At 67.2% G+C, this 9,012-nt stretch overlaps 2 protein-coding genes across 2 annotated transcripts; one reads left to right on the top strand and one right to left on the bottom strand.

Moving 5' to 3' along the window:
- The first annotated feature begins 155 nt into the window (after positions 1 to 155).
- ANKRD35 (ankyrin repeat domain 35) lies at positions 156 to 6,317 on the top strand. The gene is made up of 13 exons (XM_058042770.1): positions 156 to 194; positions 1,037 to 1,167; positions 1,249 to 1,337; positions 1,613 to 1,677; positions 2,724 to 2,781; positions 2,872 to 2,942; positions 3,019 to 3,125; positions 3,752 to 3,863; positions 3,894 to 3,930; positions 4,039 to 5,255; positions 5,897 to 5,986; positions 6,074 to 6,139; positions 6,232 to 6,317. Exons 1-13 carry the CDS (start codon positions 156 to 158, stop codon positions 6,307 to 6,309), a joined length of 2,160 nt encoding a protein of 719 aa, XP_057898753.1. The 3' UTR covers positions 6,310 to 6,317.
- Positions 6,318 to 6,789: 472 nt separating this feature from the next.
- Positions 6,790 to 8,701, bottom strand: NUDT17 (nudix hydrolase 17). The gene is made up of 8 exons (XM_058042870.1): positions 8,633 to 8,701; positions 8,360 to 8,482; positions 8,117 to 8,288; positions 8,000 to 8,025; positions 7,832 to 7,924; positions 7,644 to 7,742; positions 7,102 to 7,256; positions 6,790 to 6,981 (listed from the first exon to the last, which is right to left on the bottom strand). The coding sequence occupies exons 1-8, from the start codon at positions 8,699 to 8,701 to the stop codon at positions 6,813 to 6,815; spliced, it is 906 nt and encodes a 301-aa protein (XP_057898853.1). The 3' UTR covers positions 6,790 to 6,812.
- Positions 8,702 to 9,012: the final 311 nt, after the last annotated feature.

Genomic DNA, 9,012 nt, shown 5'->3' with positions numbered 1-9,012 from the left:
GCCGGGCCGGGGCGGGACCGGGCGCGGAGCGGGCGGGGCGGGCGGAGGACGCGGCCCCGGAGCGGCGGCTCCCGGGGGTCCCGCAGCCGGGAGGGGTCGGGGGGCCGGGAACGGAGGGGAGGGGTCCGGGAGATCCCGGGGCGGGGGTCCCGGCCATGAAGAGGATGTTCTCCTGCTCCAGCTCGCAAGTGACGGTGAGTCCCGGCGGGGAACGGGGGGCCCGCGCCGGCTGCCATCCCAATCCCGGTGCCAGCCCCGGTGCCAGCTGCCATCCCAGCCCCGGTGCCAGCTCTGATCCCAGCCCCGATGCTGCCTCAGTCCCGACCCCAATCCAGCTCCGGCGATCCCAATCCCAGCCCAAATCCTGGTCCTGATCCTCACTGTAATCCCTGTCCCATCCCAGCCCCAAATCCCAGTCCCAGTTCTGATTCTGGTCCCGATGCCCCGCTGCAATCCCAGCCCCATTCCCAGCTTCCATCCCAGTTCAAGCCCGATGCCAGCCCCAATCCTGACCCCAATCCTGCCCCATTGCCTTGCCCATGTGCAGCTCCCGCAGCCCATCCCAGTCCCGGTTCCCGTTCTCAGACCCCGGTGCCGGTGCCGCCCCTCCCGGTGCCACGCTGCAGCCCAGCCCAGCTCGGTGGCACTCGCCAAACCAGCCGGGCGGGCACAGGCCGGGACACGCTCCGGCCTCTCCGCCCCCTCCCGGCTCCGCGGGGATCCCGGATCCCGCACCGAGCCCCGCGGGGTGGGGAAACTGAGGCAGGAGATGCGGGGGGGGGGGGGGGGGAGGGACCCGCACATGGGGGGTCCTGTCCTGGGTTTGGGGTCCTGTCCTGGATTTGGGGTCCTGTCCTGGGTTTGGGGTCCTGTCCTGGATTTGGGGTCCTGTCCTGGGTTTGTGGTCCTGTCCTGGGTTTGGGGTGCTGTCCTGGCTTTGGGGTCCTGTCCTGGATTTGGGGTCCTGTCCTGGCTTTGGGGTCCTGTCCTGGCTTTGGGGTGCTGTCCTGGATTTGGGGACCCCCCTCCCCAGCAGATGGAGAGCTGGACGCGGCAGGACCAGAAGCTCCTGGAGGCGGTGACACGAGGGGACGTGGCCCGCGTGGCCGCCCTGGCCGCCCGCAAGGCCGCCCGCCCCGCCAAGCTCAACGCCAGGGGACAATCTGCGTATGTCACCGCCGGGGGGACGCGGGCAGGGGCCCGGGAGGGGGGGACACGCCGGTCACGGCCGCTTGTCACCTCCCCCAGGCTCCACCTGGCCGCGGCCGGGGGTCTCACCGAGTGCCTGACGCTGCTGCTGGAGCACGGGGCTCCCGTCAATGAGAGCAACGATGACGGTGGGTGGGGACACCTTGGGGACACCTTGGGGACATCCAGGCGGGTCCCTGTGTCACCTCTGGAGAAGGCCAGAGCTGTCCCTCGAGGGATGAACCCCCGGGAGCACCGTGGGGAGTGTCCCTAAGGATGGGGTGTCCCCTGATGGAGCAGGGTGTCCCCTGGGGGTGTCCCTTAGGGGATCAGGTGTCCCCCAGGAGTGTCCCCTGATGGAGAGGGTGTCCCTTAGGGGATCAGGTGTCCCCAGGAGGGTCCCCAGCCCGTCGTGTCCCCACAGGCAGCACCGCCCTGCACTTGGCCACCATCGCCTGCCAGCCCCAGTGCGTGAAGGTGCTGCTGCAGGTACGGGGATGGGAATGGGAACAGAAATTGGAATGGGAATTGGAGTTGGAGTTGGATGGGATGGGAATGGGATAGGAGTGGGATGGGAACAGGAACTGGATTGGGATGGAGCTGGGGGTGAAAACAGGGACGGAGATCAGGATAGAGACAGGGATAAGGACTCGGGTGGGGATGCAGAGGAGGATGAGGATGGAGGTGGGGATGGGGACAAGGACAGGGAAGAGGGACGGGGATGAGGACGAGAACAGGGCTGGAATCGGGGGGCCGTTCCCATTCCCAATCCAATTCCCACTCCCACACCCTATCCCATCCCAATCCCATCTCATTCCCATTCCCAACCCCATTACCAACCCCATTACCAATCCCAATTCCCATTTCCCATTTCCCATTTCCCATTTCCAATCCAATTCCCATTCCCATTCCCATTCCCATTCCCAATCCCATTCCCAATCCCATCCCATTCCCAATCCCATTCCCCATTCCCAATCCCAATCCCATCCCATTCCCATTCCCATTTCCAATCCAATCCCATCCCATTCCCATCCCAATCCCATTCCGTTCCCATCTCATTCCCATTCCCAACCCCATTCCCAACCCCATTACCAATCCCAATTCCCATCCCCATTTCCCATTTCCCATTTCCAATCCAATTCCCATTCCCATCCCAATCCCATTCCCATTCCCATTCCCATTCCCAATCCCATCCCCAATTCCCAATCCCATTCCCAATCCCATTCCCATTCCCATTCCCAATCCCATCCCATTCCCATCCCATTCCCATCCCGTTCCCATTCCCATTCCCATTCCCATTTCCAATCCCATTCCCATTCCCATCCCATTCCCATTCCCATTCCCATTCCCAATCCCATTCCCATTCCCATTCCCAATCCCATTCCCAATCCCATTCCCATTCCCATTCCCATTCCCATTCCCAATCCCATTCCCATTCCCAATCCCATTCCCAATCCCATTCCCATTCCCATTCCCATCCCAATCCCAATCCCATTCCCATTCCCAACTCCATCCCATTCCCGCTGTCCCCCCAGCACGGAGCCAACGAGCGCCACGTGGACGGGCAGAACCGGACTCCGCTGCACTGGGCCGGTGAGGGGGGGGACACGGGGACACCCCGGGATTTGGGGGACACCAGAGGGGTCCCCCAGAGTCCCTGCAGTGACCCCGTGCCCCCCGCAGCCTCCTCGGGCTGCGCCTCCAGCGTCCTCCTGCTCTGCGACCGCGAGGCCCCGCTGGACGCGCCCGACGCCGTGAGTGGGGACAGGGGGACGGCAGGGGGTGGCAGGGGACAGCGAGGGCTGCTGGTCACCCCACGTGTCCCCCCAGCACGGCCAGACCCCCCTGATGCTGGCAGCACAGGGGAACCACGTGGCTGTGTGTGCCCAGCTCCTGCGGCGTGGGGCCGAGCCTGGCCTGGCCGACAGGGATGGCAGGTGGGTGACAGGGGACACTGGGGACACTGGGGACACCGGGGACACTGGGGACACTGGGATGCCCTGGGGACATCGCTCTGTGGTGTCACCAATGCGGGGAAAGGATGGGAGTCACCTGTGCCACTGTGTCATGGTGCCATCACAGGCTGCCCCTGTGCCACCCTCTGCCATTGCTCACTGTTCCCGTGTCCCTCGGTGTCACATCCCCATGTCCCTCCATGTCACATCCCTGTGTCCCTCCATGTCACATCCCTGTGTCCCTCGGTGTCACATCCCCCTGTCCCTCCATGTCACATCCCTGTGTCCCTCGGTGTCACATCCTCATGTCCATCGGTGCCACATCTCCGTGTCCCTCCGTGTCACATCCCCCTGTCCTTCGGTGTCACATCCCCGTGTCCCTCCGTGTCACATCCCCATGTCCCTGTATGTCACATCCCCTGTCCCTCGGTGTCACATCCCCCTGTCCCTCAGTGTCACATCCCCGTGTCCCTCCATGTCACATCCCTGTGTCCCTGTATGTCACATCCCCTGTCCCTCGGTGTCACATCCCCGTGTCCCTCAGAGTCACATCCCTGTGTCCCTCCATGTCACATCCCCTGTCCCTCGGTGTCACCTCCCCGGCTCAGGACAGCACTGGAGCTGGCCCTGGCTCACGGCGGCCTGGAAGTGGCCGAGCTGCTGCAGGGCCACAAGGGGGACAAGGACACCGGGAATGTCACCGGGAATGTCACCGGGAATGTCACCGTCACCGGGAATGTCACCGGGGAGGCCCCGAGCTGGGCTCTCCAGAAGGTCCCCAGGACAGGTGAGACCTCCTGAATCTCCCTCCCCCAAAAAAAGGAAAAAACTGGGGGGAAATGGGAAAAAATGGAGAAGAATCGGGAAAACGGGATTGTGTTGTTCCCTCCTGCAGAGAACGGCGCTGGACAGGTGGGAATCCAGGGCGAGGAGGAGGAGGAGGAGGAGGAGGAAGGGGAGCAGCGGGACGGACGCGCTGCCCGGCGGCTGCGGGAGGAGCTGGCGAGGAAGACTCTGGAATGCCGGAGGATGGAGGAAGCTGCCGAGGGCGTCCGGCGGCGGCTGCGGGAGCTCGTGCGGCTCCTGCCGGGACGGGAGGAAGATGAGGATGAGGATGAGGAGGATGACGGCGCCTGCCTGGAGCTCCTGGCCCGGCGCGTGGCGGAGCTGAGGAAGAGGACGAGGGATGAAGAGTGGGGAGGAGGAGGAGGAGGACACGGCAGCTCCGAGGCTCCGGCGCTGATCCCGTTCCTGGCCTGGCTGGGGGACGAGTGCTCCAAAATGCGGGAAGCCAAGGCCGGAGCCTTCTCCCGGAGCCGGGAGCTGCGCCGGGAATCCGAGCGCTCCCTGCGGGCCTGGGAGCAGCTGGCGGCCGGGCTGGAGCAGGCGCTGGAGCAGCAGGACCAGATCCACGCCAGGATGCTCCAGGGATCCCGAATCCTCCTGGAAAGGCTCCGCCGGTGCTCGGTGAACGGCACGGAGGCGGCTCCGGGCGGGAAGCACCGGGAGGAGATGCCGAGGGAGGGCGGGGGGATGGAGAAGGAGCTGCTGGAGCTGCGGGAGGGGAACGGGAAGCTCCTGGTGGAGCTGGCGCGGCTGGGCCGGGAGCGGGAGCGGCTGCAGCGGGAGCTGCGGGAGCTGCGGGAGGATCCCGGGAAGCGGGACGAGGCGCGGCGGCTCCGCCGGGAGCTGCGGGCGCTGCGGGACGGGCTCGGGGCGCGGGTGCGGGAGGCGGGCGGCGACACCGGCACCGGGATCCTCCGGGACCTGCACCGGCGGCTGGACGCGCTGGTGCGCTCGCAGCACGAGGCCCTGCAGCTCGTCACGGAGATGGAGGAGGGAGAGGCCGGAGAGAGCCCCGGGAGCGACGGGGCGGAACCGGGAGAAGCGGGAGAGGCGCGGGGCACGGAGCGCGGCGCCGCCGGGGTCCCGCCGGGCTCGGAGGCGGAGCGGTGGCGGGAGGCGGCGGCGGCGGCCGAGGAGAGGGCGGCCGGGCGGGAGCGGGAGCTGCGGGAGCTGCGGGGCACGGCGGAGGGGCTGGAGCGCAGCGTGGCGGCGCTGCGGGAGCGCGCGGGGCGGCTGGAGCGCGCCTGCCGCGACAAGGACGGGAAGGTGAGCGACGGGACGGGGACGGGGACGGGGATGGGGACGGGGATGGGACCTTCCCAGCACCAGTTCCGTTCCCATTCCCGTCATCATCCTCCTGCCATCCTTGTCCCCATCGCTGACCCCTTCCCATCTTCCTCTTCCTCCCATATCCATCCCCATGTCCCTCCTATACCCATCCCCATCTTCTTTCCATCATCATCATCATCATCATCATCATCATCATCATCATCATCATCATCATCATCATCATCATCCCTTTCCCACCCATCATCATCTGCAGCCCCATCCCTTTGATCCCATCCCACTGATCCCATCCCATTGATCCCATTGATCCCATTGATCCCATTGATCCCATTGATCCCATCCCATCCCATTGATCCCATCCCATCCCATCCCATCCCATCCCATCCCATCCCATCCCATCCCATCCCATCCCATCCCATCCCATCCCATCCCATCCCATCCCATTGATCCCATCCCATCCCATCCCATCCTTTTCCCCCTCCCAGCCCCGTTTAGGGGGACCTCAGGAGGAACTGAGAAGGCCTTTGGGGGTTGGCAGGGACCAAGGGGGCTCTGGGGGGCACTGAGAGCAACCAACCCCCCCCCAGCCCCCCAATTCTGCCCCAACTTTGCCCCCCCAGCTGAAGCAGCTGCTGGTGGAGACGGAGAAACTCTCGGCCGAGGTGCTGGGGCTGCGGGGCAGGAGCGCCCGGCTCCAGCTGCAGCTGGAGGTGAGGACAGCGCCCGGTGTCACACCGTGTCACCCTCTGTCACCTCCTGTCACCCCGAGTCACCCAGTGCCACCCTGTGCCCGCCAGGTCCAGCAGAAGCAGCACCGGGACACCGTGGCCGTGTACCGGAGCCACCTCCTGCAGGCTGCCCAGGTGGGACCCCCCGGCCCTGCCCGGGGTCTCTGGGGGGTGGGGACACAGTTTTGGGTGGGATTCTGGTAAAATCCACATTCCTTCCTCGGCAGGGATTCATGGACGAGGGCGTGCACGCCGCGCTGCTGCGGATCCTGCGGGCCGAGGCGGGAGCGGGGCTGTGGCATTAAACCGGGAAATTGTGACACACACGTGGCCGTGTCACAGTCTGTGTCCCTTTCTGTGTCCCTTTCAGTGTCCCATTTTGGTCCCATGTCCCCATTCCGTGTCCCCATCCCATATCCCATCCCATGTCCTGTCCCATGTCCCCATCCTGTGTCCCATCCCATGTCCCAGGTCCCATTCTGTGTCCCTTTCCATATCCCATCCTGTGTCCCATGTCTCATCCCGTGTCGCCATCCCATGTCCCATCCCATGTCCCTTTCCATGTCCCATCCCATGTCCCCATCCCCTGTCCCCTTCTGAGTCCCATTCTGTGTCCTGTGTCCCATCCCATGTCCCATTTTGGGTCCCATTCTGTGTCCCACGTCCCCATCCCGTGTCCCATCCCGTGTCCCATCCCGTGTCTCCATCCCCACACCCCAGGGAACGGTGAGCGCCCTCTCCATTCCCCTGGAACCCCCCGACCCCACGCACACCCCACTCCAGGACGGGTTTGGGTCCCGCCGGGATTTTATTCGCGCTCCCGCCCCCGGCCGGGCCCCGGCCGCCACCGGCCCAGCGCGAATTTGGTGCCGGTGCTGACGCGCTCCAGGTCGGGGCCGCGCTCCGGGGCCCGGCGCAGGAGGGTCCCGGTGGCGATCCGGGAGCTGCGGAGGCCGTCGGGGCTCAGCTCCGTGATCCTGCACGGGGGAACGGGGTCAGGAACGGGGCCAGAAACGGGGTCAGGAACGGGGCTGGGCAGCCCCCAGGGGCTCTGCAGCCTCGTGTCGCTGTCCCCAGGGTGGCAGCGGGGGTCTCACCCTATGGTGGCCGGCACCTCGCTGGGGAATGATCCCGGTCCCGATCCCGATCCCGGTCCCTCGGCTCCATCCTCGGTGGCAGCGATGGCCTCCAGGACCGGAGGCTCCAGCCAGGCCACGGCGCTGACCTCAGCCGGGCTCGGGCACAGCCGGGCCTGGGCATGGGGACATCGTGGAGGGCGAGACCCCCACGGTGGGGGGAACCCCAACCTCCATAGGGACCCCCACCCTCAGAGGCACCCCAGCCTCAGGAGGGAACCCCCAGCCTCAGGAGGGGATTCCAGGGGAGGAACAGCCCGGCCATGAGGGACCCCCACCCTCGGAGAGACCCTAATTCAGAGAGGGACTGCAGTCCCAAGAGGGGCCCCCACCCATCGAGGGACCCCCTTGGAAGTGCCCCCCACCCTCGGAGGTGACCCCCACCCACAGAGGACCCCCATGGAGGTGCCCCCCACCCTCGGAGGTGCCCCCCACCCACGAAGGGACCCTCTCAGAGGTGTCCCCCACCCCCGGAGATGCCCCCCTACCGGAGTTGTCCCCACCTGCAGCCGCTGGCGGGGCTCGGCCGAGCGCAGCCCCAGGTAGGTGACAATGTGGTGGCACCGCGGTGGCCCCCAGCTCAGCGAGGGGGGGAACAGCGACTGCGGGGAGCAGGGGTGACCCGTGGGACACAGCGGCCACCCGGGGGTGTCACCCCCCGCCCAGCCCCGCTTTGGGGAGGGGTCGTTACCTCCCAGAGGCCGAGCAGGCGCCACGAGAAGGTTCCGGGCTCCAGGTGCAGCCCCGTCTCCTCGGCCAGCTCCCGCAGCCCCGCGGCCACCAGCTGGGAGGGTCGGGGTGTCACAGGTGTCCCCAACTCACCTGGGCACCCCCTGCCCTCCCCGCGGTGTCACCTCACCTCTTCTCCTGGCTCCAAGTGCCCACCTGAGCGGGGGGACAGCGGTCAGGGGACCCCAAAATATCTGTCCCCCCCCCCCCCCCCCCCCAGAGCTGCCGTCCCCGTCCTTGCGCTCACCTGGTGGCACCCAAACGTTGGGGAAGTGTCGCAGGGTGGTGGCCCGGCGAGTCAGCAGGACGTGGCCGCAGGTGGCCTCCAGCAGCACGGCCACCGCCGCTGCCACCCCCGCGTGTCCCCCCCGGTCACCCGGCGCGTCCCCTCGCAGCTTGGCGGGGCAGAACGGGGGTCTCTGCGGGGACAGGGCACGTCAGGGCTGCCGTAGCTCCGACACCGGGGGGGGGACACCGGGGCTGGTGGCACCTTGAGGACGGTGACGGTGGAGCCGGGGAAGGGCACGTCGGAGATGAGGAAGCGGCCGCGCTCCAGCCCGCAGCTCACCAGGGCCACGTCGGTGTGCGCGGGGCAGAACACGCCGGTGACACTCTGCGGGGACACCGCTGTCACCGTCCCCGCGCTGTCCCCGTCCCCGTCCCCGCGCTGTCCCCGCTCCCCCTGCCCTGCACTGTCCCCCCGTTACCCCCATTGCCCCCGGTCCCCCCCATTGCCCCCGGTCCCCCCCGGTCCCCCCCGGACCTGCCCGAACGCCGCCGCCCCCCCCGCCCCCGCGCGCCGCACGTGCACGAGCACGCGCGCGCCCGCCATGACGGGGGGCGGGGCCTCCTGGGGAGTGGGCGGAGCTTGACGCGTTCTGGGGGCGGGGCCTGATCCGAGCCGGGGATTGCGCCCCCTGCAGGAACCGCCGGGAATGGCGCCGCCCTCGGGAGGGGAGCGGAGATTGGGGACGGTTGTGTGTCCCTCTGTCCTCTGGGTGTCCCTCTGTCCTGTGGGTGTCCCTCTGTCCTGTGGGTGTCCCTCTGGGTGTCCCTCTGTCCTGTGGGTGTCCCTCTGTCCTGTGGGTGTCCCCCGTGTGTCCCCCGTGTCCCCCGTGTGTCCCCCGTGTGTCCTGTATCCCC

Source organism: Melospiza georgiana, chromosome 33, assembly GCF_028018845.1.
Source record: "Melospiza georgiana isolate bMelGeo1 chromosome 33, bMelGeo1.pri, whole genome shotgun sequence".
Classification (NCBI taxonomy): Eukaryota; Metazoa; Chordata; class Aves; order Passeriformes; family Passerellidae; genus Melospiza; species Melospiza georgiana.
This window is presented reverse-complemented; position numbering and strand designations above follow the sequence as displayed.

What these genes read in the sequence shown, in the direction of transcription:
- ANKRD35 (XM_058042770.1), top strand. Translation starts at nt 156, where the DNA reads ATGAAGAGGATGTTCTCCTGCTCCAGCTCGCAAGTGACG. An exon ending in GCTCCAGCTCGCAAGTGACG is followed by an intron (nt 195 to 1,036) that starts GTGAGTCCCGGC and finishes CCTCCCCAGCAG; the next exon opens with ATGGAGAGCTGGACGCGGCA. An exon ending in CAATGAGAGCAACGATGACG is followed by an intron (nt 1,338 to 1,612) that starts GTGGGTGGGGAC and finishes GTGTCCCCACAG; the next exon opens with GCAGCACCGCCCTGCACTTG.
- NUDT17 (XM_058042870.1), bottom strand. Translation starts at nt 8,701, where the DNA reads ATGGCGGGCGCGCGCGTGCTCGTGCACGTGCGGCGCGCGGGGGCGGGG. An exon ending in GGGCGGCGGCGTTCGGGCAG is followed by an intron (nt 8,483 to 8,632) that starts GTCCGGGGGGGA and finishes GTGTCCCCGCAG; the next exon opens with AGTGTCACCGGCGTGTTCTG. An exon ending in GCCTGCTCGGCCTCTGGGAG is followed by an intron (nt 7,743 to 7,831) that starts GTAACGACCCCT and finishes TGCTCCCCGCAG; the next exon opens with TCGCTGTTCCCCCCCTCGCT.